Raw genomic sequence first — 16,929 nt, 5'->3', positions numbered from 1 at the left:
TTTTTTCAAAGATATTTTCTTCCATTTTTTGAGTAATTTTCTGCATAACATTGAATTTTTCTGTTCTTTAATGGTTTTGTTTGGTTCAAGCAATTTAAAACTGAAACTGTGATTTGTTGAACTCGCATCCGCTTCTCCAATCTGTTCCATTGTCTTAATGCGTTTCTTTAACCCGTACACAGACTCGGTGGCAATTGAAAAATTACTCCCATCTTTGGTGAGAGTGAGTAAAGTGATGGCCTTGGGAAAACCGTTGCTTAGTCGGTGTGGGAAATAGCTATGAGCCTGACCTCTTGGTTCACCTCCAGGCCGTCTTTTGTTGATCCCTGAACACCCCGAACGAACCCCCTTCAGGAACCGTGTACAAATTCTCCAACGATGACATCCAGGAAAGGGTGTCGTCCTCGGAAGATCGTTAACCAAGATAGTTGAAACGTCTGCTTGACTTCCGATCTTAATTAATTCGAACGCTTAGAGGGAATTTTAAACTAGTATTTTTTTTCAGTGAGATATTTATCGCATATTTACTTATATAGATATTGATTTCAAATTATTCTGTTATAATTTGCTTATTTTTCATCGGGATGAGGTCTTGCATGTCATTTGAATATGAGAACTGTAACTCCCATGCAATTTTAAGTTCTTTATGATTTTCGTTTGCAGAAGTAATGCTATTTGTCATTTCTCCATTTTCTTTTAATTTTTTGAAAAATAATGGAGTATTTGAAATTCAATAACTATTTTCCAAGTAGTAGAGTTTTGAAAGGCCTTTTTTTTTTAATTGTTTGGAATTCAAAACTGTTAATTCTATAGTCAAATTTAAATTTTTGTAGTTATATTTTAAATTTGTTTCTTAAATAAGACGTCTTGTTTCTAAAATTGCTGAAATATTTTTTTTAATACAAGGTCTTTTTGACAAAAATTGCGTAATTACTAAAGAAGTTTCAAATGCTTTTAGCTACGTGAATTATCCAATCATGTTTTCTATTAAATTCATTTTGGACATTACATTATTACATCAAGCAATCCTAAAATGGTATCCAAATGTTTCTATTTCATGGCTTTCAGTTTTAGCATAATTTTTCTTCATATATAACAAAAGATTGTGGCGGAATATGTACCATGAATCATTTTATAAAAACCCGAACAATAGTTTTGTCCCTTCCCGAATTATATTAATTTCGGATAGAATGTTTTGAAATATCTTCCTTAATGATTGATTTAAATACAGATAAGATTACCTCAGTATGTGATTTTGTTTAGAAAGAAAATGAATTTTTTTCTTTTAATTCCGATTAAATAATATTTTTTTGTCGTCAATCATTTGAGTTGCGCCTCTCAAAATGAAAATTATTTTTTGTCATTTTTTAAATATTTGCATATTAATCATTAGGTCTTGACAGAAATCTGAAATGTGTAGCAGAAAATCACGAAAAAGTAAATTTCCTTCGCAGTTGGACAGTATAAATTCCTTTTACGAATGTTTTTGGGGCACTTTTATGTTGTGACAGTGTGCGTTTTGTGGACGGACCCTCCAACTCGCGGGGATGATTTTCTTAGAACTGAGTGCGGGGAACGGAGTTGGGATCGGAATAAAGTACCTTTTTAGTTGCACTTTGCGCCGAATTGCTTGTCACTCACATATGGGTTGAAGCTGAGCTCGCTGTACGCTAAAATTGCAGCCGTTTTTAAGTCGTGAAAGACGTTTTTTGGAAACATTTTGCTGTGCCAGGTTTGTTACTTTTTTCTAAGCTATTGTTCCCTAAAACATGGTTTTGAAATACAGTTTTTTCAACCAAAATGTCACTATATACCTTCTTTTGAATTTTTATACCATTTTGAGAAAACTGGATTTGACTTATGAATCGGGAACGAAATTATTTGTGTTATTTTGTAGCTATCTATTTGTGATTATAAAATTAAAGTTGCATGTAAGTCTTTAATTGTGAAAATAGAATAATCACGTGCAAATAAAATATTCTTTCTTTTTATGCTGTGTTGTAAATAAATGTAGCATCTGATTAAGATTGTATTATCAGAGAAACTTGGTATTTCTTTAATGTTCGGAGGTTCAAAATATTGTTCCTAGTGATCTCGATGAAATCTTATAAGCACTGCATTATAGATGCCACTCTAATAAACGATTTGTGCATGTGTATAAATATTTATCTATTTTGAAAATCACTTTTCATCTTGTATAAGTCGATTTAATATTTTAAAAATGAACTTTGAAGACATTTTAATATGCATTTTGAATAATCCTTCGTGTGTTTTTGAATCTAAATGTTTTACAAAAAAAAAAATCACTTGGAAAATTATGTTTATTTTTAACTATTGAATATTAAGTTTTCGCAGTTCTTTTGTTCATTTTTTAAGCAATTTTGTTGTTATATTTTTAAGCTAACTTTTTAGAAAACAAAGAAATGAAAATTTTTATTAGGTAAATAATTTTTTCTGGTAAAAATTGTGACTGTACTTTTTGCTCTTATAAATTGATTTTTGTAGCCATATATTATTTGATTCCTAAAGTGAAATATACATGTATAATACATTTAAATTGTTAATATTTTTAATAGAAATATGACATATGAAATTAAAGATGTTTTCTTTTCATTTGCAGGATATTTAGGTAAAGATTTGAGACAACACTTAAACACAAGGTTTCCTAAAAACTCCCCTGACTGTGAACTTCAAAACACAGTGAGAGATAATCTTTACCTTCGGACAGTGCCATGTAAGTACTTTTCTAACATAAAATGCTGATTATTGTGCAGTCATCTTCTGTAATTGAAGCCATTTTAATTAATTTAAAGCTTTTTTTTTCCCAAGGAAGACAAATTAGTCCCATTTAATAACTTTAGTATAAGGTCAGATATTTTAACTGTGCTATTCTGTATATGAATCTTTGTATTTAATATGCTATTTTATTATTTTCATGTAAGCTTTTTATTTTGATTCTGTATGATGTTATTTTCATGTTTTTAAATTTTTTCTCAAAAAATAATAAATATTTTCACTGTTGTAAAAATTGTTGAAAATTGTATTATTTATAATAAAATTGTATTATATTTCTTTAATATAAAATGACAATGTATCTTGATTATTATATTCTACATGATTCTTTTGTATAAATGTGACTTTTATTTTTAATATTTTAAGAAATAATGGATTTTTTTAAGCATTTTTGCTAATTATTGATTAGGTTTAAAAAAATTTTATGCACATATATTACAATATAAAAAGTTTAAATGTTTTTAAAAAATATTTAAAATCAAACATATATTTAAAAAAATCATAATTTTGATTTTTTTTCCCTTATTATTGTATCTAATATTTCTTATTTCCTACATTTAGAACAAAACTTTGTACAATTTTATAATTCTATATAAAAATTAATGTTAAAAAATTTTTTAATAATATTATTATTTACAAATACTAAATTTTCATACGAATTTTGTGTTTTCTGAATTTAACTCTCCAAAAGAAGTCAAACCATAAAATGCATACCCAATTTATTTTTAATATTAAACAGGAATCTTTTTTATAAGTTTTCTGCAATTTTCACAAAATTTGAGATACCTAGAACATTTTGACATTTAATTCTAAAAGAATCACCATTTTGGGAGTAAATAATTAAAAATATGCAAACTCTTTTTCACCTATGAAATATTCCTTTTATTGAACATACATAACAATATATTTTGATGAAATATTAAAAACCAAATTTCTTATTTTTGACATTTTTTTCTAATTTCAAAGTTAAACTTTCCCTAAATCGGACAATGAATAAAAACTGAATTAAAAAATTTTCTAGGCACAACAAGGCCCCCTCGAGAAGGAGAAATAAATGGAGTGGACTACACTTTTCTAACAGTTGAAGAATTTATGCAGTTAGAGAGATCTGGTAATCTGTTAGAGAGTGGAATATATGACGGTAAATTGCTGACAAATGAAATTACTTTTTTTTTTTACATGTAAAATCGGTTAAAAGATGATTTTATTACAATTTTATCTTTTAAAAAATCATTTACATATTTTTATAAATATATCATTATGTTATATGTATTATTATGTAGATTTTATGAAAATTTTGCCTCACCATTCATTAACTTTTAGATTTAACCTCATGTCATAAACAAACATTTCAGGAGACTAAAATTTTTTGTGATTAGTCATTATTATGTTGCTTTATACAAGTACCCATGATTGTGTCAAAATTATATATAGTGGTTGTCTTTTTTTAAAAAAAATATAGTATACTTTCAATAATATAGCAAACATCAAACTCAGGGGCCATCAAATTAAAAAAAAGTTTCTGGACAATGAGAGGTTCAATAAAAAATAAATTTAAATAACAAAATTAATGTTTATTGATCAAAATAGGCAGAATTATTCCAGAAATTATTCTGCATACAATTAATAATGCAAACATAATTCAAAATTTCAGCTACAACCTTTTTAATGTTTTGGCAAAATGACTGATTTCCGATTAATAGATTGGATGCTCAATATAAAAATCAGTTTCATGATAAATATTTTCTGTGGATAACAAAATATTAATTAATGGCTTTATTTAAACATATTTAAGGAAAACTGGAATTCAAGAAACAAGCACCTGAAAAATTTAAAATGTTTTCCTAGTGGTTAAGATGTGATATTTCTGTTTGATCTACAATGTAAAAAAATAATAAATTTTTGAATGTAATGTTAATTGACAATGTAATAATAATCAATTTGATTTGTTTTAAAAGAAGAAATAAAACACACACTCTCATTGCTAAGAAAAAGGTTATAATAAAATGCATTCAAATGAGCTGAAACACTTGCAACTTTTGGGATTATTTGAACTGATCATTTTTACTTTATAATGCCAATATATCTTTTTATTTAACTAATTTTGTTCAAACCTTTAAACTTAAGTCATGTCATGTAAGTCAATCATTTAATTTCCAAATATGGATATGAAGTAATAGTAGTCGTATTTAATAGTATTTAATTTTTCTTTAAAAACTGGTAACATAAATTTTTGTTGTTAAAAACAATCAAAATTAGAGTTTGAAAATTTACTTTTTAACCCCTGACTTCTTAGCAATTGCAGCTGTAAAAATACAAGAATTGCTCATTTTAATTAAGTGATATTTTTACTAGTTTGATTTATTTTTCTGTTTTGAATCTTAAGAAACTTATGAAGAAATGAAAGTTTCAATCCCCCTCCAATCATTTACATTTTGTGCAACATATCCTAAGCTAGTTAAATTCTAATCGAAACTACTCTAGTCATTGTGTTATGTTATATGCATATATAATATAAGCTTTTGAATGAAGGGTGAGTTTGTGTTCTGGGAACCATGATCGGAAAAATCTGCAGAAGTTTTCCTGAAGTCATGTCATGAAATTCATTGCAATAGGTAGAAATATTAAAAATCTACTTAAAATCTTCTTTAGTTTTGTGTTTGAATACTCTAATTCATTGCTTTAATTCTAATTCGCTTTCACTATTTATATAATTAAACAGCAGGAAAGCAATCCATCTTTTATTATAATTCTCCTGTTGAACAAAAGTATGCTTAATTTTTGTATGATATTCATGTACTGTATTTTTTAATTCTCCAGGCAACCATTACGGAACTCCAAAACCTCAGGAAGAATGTCCATTACCTGTATCAAGGCCTAATAGTTACAGCAATAATAACTCTAATAATATCATACCTGGAATCCATCCATCATCTGAAGGGAAAAGGCGTAGGAATCGTTCAAGTGTTGAAGCAATGACAGCTAAAACAAGTGGCGAACAGACAGAGTCAACTTATGGGCACTCAGGGAAAAACAATATAGAGTATGATATTGTTACATATTTTATTTTATTTTTTTCCATTGTAATATTTTACTTTGAAATTTATTTACTCTTTCTTCTATGATTTTTTATTAAATATATATATATATATATATATATATAGAGAGAGAGAGAGAGAGAGAGAGTACCTGTACCTGTTCTGTACCTTCAAGTCCTTTTTATAAATTTAATTATATAATCTAAAACAACAAATGTTTTGTTGCAGAAATTATATTTTATTTATTGTAAAATTAATAAGTAATGGTTGTTACAATCATGAGGGAAATTTGCAATCTTTTAAATGTTTCTATATGTGTTGAATAAACATTGATTTTTTTTTGAATAATTTCTTTATTCTAGTTCTTCACACATTTCACAAGGCTCAGTTTCAGATGAATTAGTTAAACCTCTCAAAAAAGTATCTGTATCTGATGATGATGATTTGGGGCCTCTACCAGAAAATTGGGAGAAGGCATACACAGAAGATGGTGAACCATATTACATTGAGTTAGTATCAATAAGATCTCTTTTTGTATTTAACTTATTGTGCTTTTTTTTTTTTTTTTTTTTTTTGGTTGCATGAGACTTTGCTATCGGATTTAAATTATTAAATATTTTATTTCTTTACAGCCACAATACGGGCACTTCCCAGTGGCTAGATCCAAGGCCTAGAAACAAAAAACCAGTGGAAGAATGTAAAGAAAATGGTATGTAAAAAAAAAAAAAAAATTATGAATAATTATCTCTAGATGTTTTGTAAATTTTCCTTATTATCAGGCTTTTTGAGAGAAACATTTTATAGAAAAAGAAAAATGAATTGTGTAAATTTTATTAGTGGTGATATTTTTACCAGTAATATGTAAACTTATTTGATTTTATTACTTTAAAAAATGTGTACCTATTGAAGTTAAGTAACTAATAATTATATCCAATTATTTCTAATTATCCTGATGCAAAAATTAAGAAATAACTCAAAAGTATTAACAGATTGAAGAGAAGGAAGAAAGTATTATATGTAATCAGATAATGATCTTTTTTTAGAACTTCCATATGGATGGGAGAAAATCAATGATCCTCATTATGGTACTTACTACATTGAGTAAGTATATGTATATCCATTCATATGTCGCATAATAGTTAATACATTTTCTCATGTTGATTGCTTATTAACCCCATTAATATGTTACTAATAGTTCTTTTTTTCATTTAGAAATATATATTTATAAAAATTATTTCATGATAAATTTAGTTTACTATTTATTCGTTTTCGTAATTTTTTTGCATCTGTTTTATCTAGCCATGTAAATAAAAGAACACAATATGAAAATCCTGTTACTCAAGCAAGAAAGATATCTACTAGCTGTAAGTCTGTACATTTATGTATATTTTCATCTTTAATTGCTGTCTGTGAAAAATTTGCATATCTTAAAATTTTGTTAAAATGATTTTGTCATAATTGTGAAATAAAAAGTGTGTTTTGAAATAAGGTAAATGTTATCATTAGACCAATAAATGATAGATGGCATTTTCTCTTATTTAAGCATAAAAGAAATTAATTCCAAAATTCTTTTAATTCTACAAAATTAATCATAACAGACAATTTTTTACTTAGTATTTTGTTTCCTGCTTGTTTATTCATTTCTATAAATATCCCGTCATGTATTTGCTTTATTTAAACTTTAAAAAATTTTTTTTTCTTTTGTTTATTAGCACTGCATGAGGATTCTATGCCCAATGGCTCTCAAAATTCATGGAGAAATGACAAAGGAGACCGTTCATCAGAACAAAATGATTCAGCCCCTCCTGAAATAAATTCCTTACCCAAACACCCTGATGCTCAAAATCAACAACGAAATGGCACTGACACTCTTCATTCAAAAGATGGAAGAACAAATAGAGATGGTGCTCCATATGCTGGATGTAAGTTTAAATCATTTATAAAAAAAAACTGCTGTTTTATGTGGAAATAGATATATAATGTCCGTTTTTTTTTTTTTTTGTTTTTTTTTTTTAAGATTATTTAGAAGCGAAAATTTTCTTATAATTGCTGCATTGGAATAGTTTTTAAAAATTATTATGATGAATTTATAGATTTTTCTTTTATATATATAATGTAAACTATTAATCCAATTTATTTAATATGAGTAATTTGTTAAATTACTAATTTGTATATCCATTTTTTATCTTCTCTTAAGTAGAACAAAGTTCTGTTTAATTTTCATTTGACTGTGACTCTAAAGCTTCCAAATATCCATTTATTTTTGGCGCAAGATTTGGAAGTATTAAGGAATTACTGTACCAGTAAAAAAAATGTCAAGTTCAAATTTTTTTTTTTTTAACATATTTTCTTCCTACATTGTTAGAAAGTATGTTAAATTTCTGAGTCGAATTCAAGTAAGGATTTCATATTTTTAAAAGTTCTGTAGGTCTAATTACAAATCATTATAGTAATAATTAAAAATGAAAATGAATGAAATGTTTTGAAAAATGTGAAATTTCGTCACATTTGTTTTTTTTTATATATATATACCAGTTTTATTTTACGACATTTCTGTTTAACCATTGTGCCTAGTTAAATTTTCTTTATTTTGACTGATAATTGTTTTTTTGACATGACATCAATAATTTTTGGCCATTTAGTTAATGTACACACTCAAGGTCTGACTTTTCTCAAACTTGGGAAACAATTCAATATATTGGAGAGTGGAGGAATATCAAAATTCTTGAAGAAATGGATTTATCAAGAGAGATTGTTGAAAGTTCCAAAATTCAAACATCCTCGTTCTATGTTTCATGTTTCCGACAGGAACATCACATCCCTTTCCCATACCAGTCCCTGCCTGACAACTATAAAAGTGGGCTTTGTGACTCCTAAAACTGAAAGTTCACTTTTTTTGTATTATAAGTCATACGTTTTAAGCAGCTGAACTGAATGAAACAGCCCCATCAAGAAATTGATCTCTATAAATAATCATAAGGTGCATGTGGAATGGTTGAAAACTTCCACTTCTTCCCACTCTTTCTTAGTTCAGTTTTTGAACTAAGAAAGAGTGGGAAGATGTCCTTTGGAGTGATGAAAGCAAATACATGTTGTTCGGTATGGGTGGAATACAGCAAATTTGTTGCTCCTAATGCATTCATTTCAATTCCTAGTACCAGGTTCCATGCAGATTCAGGGAATTGCTGATAAATTTCAGTATGAAGACCTCCTTGAGAACACCCTGCATCCTTTTGTATGCAATTCTCTTGTTCTTGGTTTCATTTTCCAACATGTTAATGGTTCAAATTGGTTCTCCTACATTTATGTGACAGTCCTTGATTGATTGAACCAATCACCAGATTTTAACATTATTGAGGGGCTATGCACCGAGCAAAAGAATTGTCTTGTAGGAAGAAATCCTAGGAATGTGAATGAAAAGTTCTTTCAACTGGATGAAGAATGGAAGAAGATCTCTCTCTCCTTCACCCAAACTCTTCTTGATTTTAGATTTTGTAGGTACAAAAAGTGGTTTGCCCTCCTAAGTATTAAAATGTATTTGTTAATATTTTCATCAATCTTGGCAGTTTTGTATATTTTTCACAAATTGAAGTATGTTGTTAAATTTTTGATATTTGGATCATTTTAGTTCATGCACCAAATATCTAAAAATATGCACTCAGTGACAATTTCAGGGGTTAAAAGTTCATTTTTGGATGAACTTGACACTTTTTTTTTTTTTTTTTACCAATATTATATCACTCTTTTAAACATATTCTCAACTACAATGTCTCAAAGTAGTTTCAAATACAATGCTATTTTTTATTTTAAAAAATATGTTGAATTAGCTCTTTGATTACTGTACTGAATTTCTAATAATTTAATCTATATAGCTCATGCGGTCACTAGTGACTCCCCATGGCAGTGTTAAAATCCGTGTATCTTCCTATCAGCTCCTATCAACCAATACTATTTTTCATGCTTTGAGGTAGTACAGGAAATGCAATAAATTGCCCATTTATAAAATTTTATTTAATATGTTAATGTATATTCTTCTGCATTAATAATAGGGCAACAGTTATTAGCTAAGATCAGCAATACTGAAAAGTTATGTTCCTTTTTCATATTCTAGAATTTATTATTATTTTAGAAAATAAAACTTTATTTATTAAAAATGTAGCTTACCTTTTGTAAAACAGAATTAAGATAGCTAAATTGTGATAAGAGAGGAAATGATATAAAACGATAAGAACATTCATAAGATTAATGTAATATTCCAGCATTTATTTTTTAGCTTTAAAAAATGCAGTTTATTTTATTTTATTTTAAGTTTTTAAATCAACTACCCTTTTCTACATCCTCAAATATTTTATTTGCTTTATACTCTATACACTTCAACTTTTCTCCCATATTTGAATTATTAAGTGCGCAAATTCTTCTGCTCTAATATTTTTTTTTTTTTTTTAAATTTTAAATTGTTTGAAAAAGGCTACAAATATTTAAGCAGTTTCTACCGTTAATACTTTTAGTACTTAGCTTTAATACTTTTTTTATCTTCTACTAAAAGTATTAAAGAATTATTTATGTTCCGATATGAAGTAAACCAACCATTATTCCATTTCACTTTTCAAAATATTATGCTAATAAAATTTAATTATCCTTCAAGTAATATGGTTTAAATTCTTTATTATTTTCCAGACAAATGTTATTAATTGATGTCTTTGATTATTAAAGAAAATGTTTAAAAGTTTTTTTTTTTTTTTTATTTTTTTATCAAGATAATGCTATTAAGGTTTTGAAATGCTAACGATTCTGGCATTTCGAAATGTAGCATTTATTTCTAATATTTCTTTGGTTATATTTTAGAGAAGAAAAAAAATTAAAGTCAACATAGTCTTTTTATTTTTATGCATGGGATTTTAAATGTCTTCTTAAATAGAAAGTCTTAATTTGATATTTTATAATATGATTTGTTAGAAATTTATATACATATATATTGTTTAACTTTTTTAAGCCAGTTTAATCCTTTTTTTTTTTTTTTTAGTATAAATTTTTTTTTGTTTATTTAGCTTTGCTTCACTAACAATAAGAAAAAAAAGTGATTTAATAAATTTTATTTTCATTTCAGTGAGAGGTTCTGGTTACCATCCCCCCTATGTGTTCACTGACAATCCTGCAGAGCTTCAAGGTACTATGGTCAGAACTAGTCTAGTGAAAAGTGCCCGTGGATTTGGGTTCACCATTGTGGGTGGAGATGATGGTGATGTTAGAGAATTTCTTCAAATCAAAGCTATTGTTCCTCATGGACCAGCTTGGCAAGATGGGAAACTGTCAACAGGTAGGATTTTAATTATATATAATATAAAATTCATGTAGAAACAAAGTCATTTGATATTTTAACCTATCAGTTAGTGAAATACTTTTTAAATATATAATTTAAAAGATACAAATAAATAATAATTGTAACCAAGAGATGAATATGCATTACATTTATAACAAATCAATGAATTCCTAATTCTTATTGAAGTTTACTTTGATTACATTTAAAATAAATAAACATGTCGGTTTCATTTAATTTTTGAGATCTTATATGAACTTAAAAAGTTATTCTGATAGGGTTAAAATGAAATAGTTTCAATATAACAATACACAAAATCTGTTACTTTATTCTGATGTGTATTCAAAATTACTGAATCCACCTTAAAACATGTTTTAAAATTACATTTAATAAAATGTTAATGGTTTTCAAGCTTTATTTACATTTTTCACTTTAATTATTTATGTGTTCTATATTAAATTGCCTTAAGAATAATTTTCTGGCAAATTTATTATGAATACATTTTTCTCTCTACATGTTTGTGTTTTTTTTAATATCTAATTAATATTATCTACTTATGCAAATATTATACATATCTGATAATATTGCTTCATGTTTATTGCTGGTATGATTTTGACTTCTATGTGTCTGGGGGAAGGAGATTTTCATATTTTGTTAATTCACTTTTAAAAACTTCTTTCTTTTAAAAAAAAAAAAAACTTTTTTTTTAATTTATTTATTTTAAATTTTTTATATTAGTTTTGAGATCAAACTTGAAACTTGTACAAAAACTCAAAAAATTATTAATTATAAAGTTTAGCTTTCATAGTTTTTCAGCAGCTGTTTTATGAGCCCAAATAATATAAAATGTAATTAGAAATATTATTTAGAGCATTTTTTCAAATGCACTATATGCCTATGTTTAAAGCAAGTGTGTCAAATTTTTGTAGACCTGCAGGCATAACCACATATAACAAATCTGTAATGAAAATTTTGTAGTTTTTTGAAATTTATTTGATAAAAAATAAATATTTAACACATTTTCTAGCATTCAATATGGAAATTAAGGGAATTAATATATCGAAAATATACAGAAAAATGTTTTAATTCTTAAGATAATTGATTTGAAATAAGGTTACATTCTTTAAAACGAAAGTTCCCCCCCCCCTCCCTTCTTTTCCTTTTCCTTGATCTTTTTTCTTCTCCTGGATATAAAATCAGTATGTAATCATATGAAAATGGCAGTGATTGACATATAATGCTTTTCTAATTTTAAGGCAATATTCAGTGGATTTAGAATTCTGAGTTACATAAATATTTGCCAATCAGATTTTGAAGCATTAGTGCAATCAGTCATTTTTTCTTATCAAAGTAATTAAATCTCCTGCCTGATTCAGAGCTACTCATACCCACCTTAAGTCAATTTTAACATTTATCATTGATAATAAGATAGCTCCCAAAGTTAGAAAAATGGTAAAAAGGAAGCATTGCGGAGGAAGGAGAAAACATTAACTTTGTGTTATTTATGTACTGTTTTCAAAATAAGTTTGTACTTCTTTAAAAATTAAAATTTTCTTTTGGAGTTGAATAAACTTATCTTGTTTATTTGTACAGTAGCATTAAGTTTGACATTCTTGCTGTAAGAGTTTAGGTATTAATTATTGTGCCACAGTTAGAAAAGACATTGTTTATAAAAGTTAAAACGTTTTGGTAACCCTGGGTCAGTTTATATAATGAACAAAATTTGTATCTTATATTGGAAGCTGCCAATATAAGATACATTGCCATACACATTGGCCTAATTTATACTAAAGCATTAAATTTATACTGAAGATAATACTTATTTTAATTTTATTCATTTGTTATTTATCTTTATTTCTTTTTTTATTTAGGTGATGTACTTGTATACATCAATGACCAATGTGTATTAGGTTTCAGCCATCAGGATGTTGTATCATTATTTCAGTCCATACCTCCCGGAGAAACAGTACATCTAGGAGTGTGCAAAGGTTACCAGCTTCCATTTGATCCAGAAGATCCTGATACAGAAATTGTAACTACGAATGGTGTAACTAGTTGCAATCATGGAAATGGGCCCAATGGTTATTGTGGTTGTTTGAGTGGAATTGAATCAGCAGAATCTACCACTCGTTCTGCTAAATCCATGCCAGATCTCACTTCTTTCCAATCCCAAAGGCATCGAAGCTTAACTGGAGATATGGCACCTGATCACAGCATTGCCAGTGGTGATCACTCTGTCAGCTCTCATGATGTAAATCATCAAGTTCCTGGCAAAGCAGATTTTCTATCTGTAGAAATTGTGAAAGGAAAAGGAGGATTTGGATTCACTATAGCTGACAGTGTGTATGGTCAAAAGGTAATTATAAAACTAATTTTGAAATATTTGTCTTATGTTCCAGGTTCTTCCATTAAATTGAAATCTTAAACTTCTTCCTTTCCCTCATTTTCTACAGGTGAAGAAAATTTTGGATCGAGATCGTTGCCAGCATTTACAGGAAGGTGACATTTTAATTGAAATTAATGGCAGGAATATTCGTGGCTTACCCCATAGTGAGGTTGTGCAAATTCTTAAAGATTGCCTTTGTGATGAATCGGCTCATATTACTATTCAAAGGGGGTTGCTTTCTAAAGTTGCCAAGGTATATTTTAATTAAATTGTAATTAGTTTTTTAATTATTTTATTTTGTAATAATTATAAATGTTGAATTTCTCTTTGTATTATTTGCTCTTAGATGAAATCTGCTGATGATCTAGGTGTTCGGAGAAGTGCTAGCAATAATTCATCCCATTCCTATCCTTATAGGTCAACTGGTAAGTGCAGTATGTTATGATTTCTTACAAGATGTCTGTCATTACATTCTTTTCCTTCTAAGTTCTTCCAATAAGAACCATAAAAAAATAATCTTTTATTGTCATAGATTCCTATACACCTGCTGCTGCCACCATGTATCGTAGCAAAACTCCTACTGCTGATTTGTACAGTTCTCGTGACAAGGAAACTGTTCATGTGAATCGACCAAAAACCCCTCTTGTTGATACAAGACATTGGCCAAAATCTGACTCTATGCCAAGTTCTGAACCAACAGAGAGGTCTAATCCAATGCATCGAGGAAATGGCATATTAGTCAACCAACCAGATTATTCTCGCATCCCATCTAATCCTGAACCTATGAGACATTCTTCTGTTGGAGATCGTGGATTCGACAGTAATGCAAACCGACCAACTGCCTTTTCCAATAGCTGGAAAATGGATCATCCACCAGCTTTAAGGACTGCTTACAGTGCTGCTCTTGATAAAACCACAGTGAATCCATCATGGTATACAACACTTGGCAAGCTTAGGGAAACATATTGGGCTGATAATCACAACAAAGAGCTGAACAAATCTGTTGACTTCAGTACTGTAAATCATTCTTCAGATATGTTGGACAATGGTATTAATTCTCAGTATGGTTACTGCCAGTCAAAGCTGCCACCCCCTGTTCCCCCTCACTCACGAACAAACTTTAATGACTCTTATGAAGACAGTGTGTTTTCTCATAATTCTAACAATCATTCTTGGACTAATAAATCTAACCATGAAAGTATACCAGTCAGGGATTCCTATGGCTATTCCCAGGGACATCCAAATGATCCTTCATACCATAGGATGAATTCTGTCCGAAGTCCTTATAGTCAACCTCCTGTGCATTATGGGCCAATGTCAGTCAGTAATGGCACTAGTGACTCTATGGTTCACCATGAACCAGCTTATAGAACGAACCCGTCCGGGCATTCACCAAACAGCTCTCATTATGATAGTTTAACTAGAAGGAAACGAGGTACTTCCTTTGAGCATGAAAATCCATCTCCTGTGGCAACAATGAACAAGGGTGAAAGCCTGTATTCTACAGGTTCTGTATATTCCCAACCAGGTGTACTTAGGCCGCCAATGCTGGGCCGTGCTCCTGAATACTTGGAAATGACTGTTACACTTCATCGCCAAGAAAGTGGGTTTGGATTTCGAATTGTAGGTGGCACGGAAGAAGGATCTCAGGTAAGTTTATTTGAGTTTATTTGTGTATTATAAAAGTTCTATATATATATATAGAATATGTTTATAGTTTTAGAAAGTAAAATAATTCAGTGAGAAATATTTGTAGTTCTTTGTCTTTTTACCTCTAGTTTTATTAATGTTTTTGTATTAGAAATATCACCTTATTGATAAAAAATCATATAACAATTATTTTTTAAAAAAAAAGAATGCAACTGAAGTTGGAAGTACTAAATTAGTTTTGATTGCTGAAAAAAAAATCACATCCTTTTATTTTAAAGGTTGTATTGATATTTTTGAATTATCCCTTGCTGTATGGTTTTTATCATATAGTTGTATTTAGCTATATATAAAGACTTAAAAATAATACATAGGAAACTAGATTAAATCTTTATCTTCTTTCTGCTTTATTTGGATTATACTTGCAATAACTCTTAATGAATTCCTTCCCATATTTATTAAATGTTTTTATTCTATTACTTATATTTTAATTTTTTAGAAATAACACTTTTAGAGAAATTGAACCACATATTTTGATATGATAAAAATACTTCGAAATCTCAGGAGTATTTTATGAAGGGATTTTTTTTTTTTTTTTTAAATGTATGCATAACTTGCTTTCTTATTGAAAGTGGAGAAAAAAGCGTAACTGAATTTTATCTGTTCAGAGATAATTCAGTATGAAATTTTAAGTAATTATTATTTAATATTCCATAAATGATTGTTAGAAACATCCAAAGTAAAAATTTTGGAAATCAAAAATAAAATGTTTAGGAAAGGTATATCTTTCTGTGGCATATTTAAATTGTATGAGGGAAAGCATTTAATTTCAATAATAAATTTTCTTGAAGTGAGAAGAAGAAAAAAACTGCCTCGTTTTATATCAGCAACAATTCATTCAAATCATAGAAACTTACTTGGAATATTTTTACTTAAAAAATCTTTGTATACACTTACATATGTAAATGTCCTTGATAGGGAAAAAAAAAAAGTAATTTTATATTCTGTTTTATCAATAATGGAGAATAATTTGGAAGTTTTTTAATTTAAGGCTATTTTTGAAATTTTGTAAAAATGATAGCGAGTAATATGATTTAAAATTTTATGAATTTTTAAAATGTGATAATTATTTCTGTAAAAAGTTGTAAAAGTTATTGTTAGATATAGTTTTGGGGAAATGTATATTATTCACCAGTAGATATTTTATTTATAAATTGCTTGTATTTTTTAAAATAAAGTTAAAGGGTTTTTTTTGTTTTTTTTCCCCATACTGTTTTCTTATTAATAGGTTGCAATTGGCCATCTAGTTCCTGGTGGTGCTGCAGATTTAGATGGTAGATTACACACTGGAGATGAAATAGTCTCTGTAGATGGCCAGTCTGTCATTAATACATCTCATCACCGAGTTGTGCAATTAATTGGGAATACTGCTGCCAATGGGAAAGTAACTCTTGGAATTAGAAGAAGAATTTCATCTATTGGTATGTTACATATTGAAAAAGAATTAGGTTATGATTACTACTATTTATTTTTCTGTTTTCTGTATTAGTAAAGGCAGGAACGTCATTTAGAAAACAAAATCTGATTGCTTAACTTGAGCAATCTTAAGGACACAGACTGCCTGAACTGAGCATAGGATTTAATAAAAATAAAAACCTGTCTCAGCTCAATGATTTTGCTTCAAGAATGTATTTTCAGTCATTGCTTTTTTAAAAAATGTTTTGAACTTTTATCATTCAAATAAGTAA

At 28.1% G+C, this 16,929-nt stretch overlaps 1 protein-coding gene across 4 annotated transcripts in view; it reads left to right on the top strand.

Annotated features, from left to right (window-relative positions):
* Positions 1-16,929, top strand: part of LOC129960521 (membrane-associated guanylate kinase, WW and PDZ domain-containing protein 2-like) — a 113,641-nt gene that overhangs the window by 84,722 nt on the left and 11,990 nt on the right. For 3 of the 4 annotated variants that reach the window (XM_056074042.1, XM_056074203.1, XM_056074122.1), the window contains exons 2-15: positions 2,621-2,734; positions 3,815-3,934; positions 5,614-5,836; positions 6,194-6,340; positions 6,464-6,540; positions 6,875-6,932; positions 7,131-7,195; positions 7,544-7,753; positions 10,939-11,148; positions 13,020-13,504; positions 13,602-13,787; positions 13,881-13,959; positions 14,067-15,184; positions 16,470-16,662. In XM_056074042.1, the coding sequence (XP_055930017.1) occupies positions 2,621-2,734; positions 3,815-3,934; positions 5,614-5,836; positions 6,194-6,340; positions 6,464-6,540; positions 6,875-6,932; positions 7,131-7,195; positions 7,544-7,753; positions 10,939-11,148; positions 13,020-13,504; positions 13,602-13,787; positions 13,881-13,959; positions 14,067-15,184; positions 16,470-16,662 (3,285 nt within the window). Of the gene's footprint in view, positions 1-1,647; positions 1,733-2,620; positions 2,735-3,814; positions 3,935-5,613; positions 5,837-6,193; positions 6,341-6,463; positions 6,541-6,874; positions 6,933-7,130; positions 7,196-7,543; positions 7,754-10,938; positions 11,149-13,019; positions 13,505-13,601; positions 13,788-13,880; positions 13,960-14,066; positions 15,185-16,469; positions 16,663-16,929 lie in introns of those variants that run through there. The other variant, XM_056074273.1, reaches the window with a different exon arrangement.

Source organism: Argiope bruennichi, chromosome 1 (genome assembly GCF_947563725.1).
Source record: "Argiope bruennichi chromosome 1, qqArgBrue1.1, whole genome shotgun sequence".
Taxonomy (NCBI): domain Eukaryota; kingdom Metazoa; phylum Arthropoda; class Arachnida; order Araneae; family Araneidae; genus Argiope; species Argiope bruennichi.
Note: the sequence above shows the minus strand (reverse complement) of the source record. Positions and strands in the feature narration are given on the sequence as shown.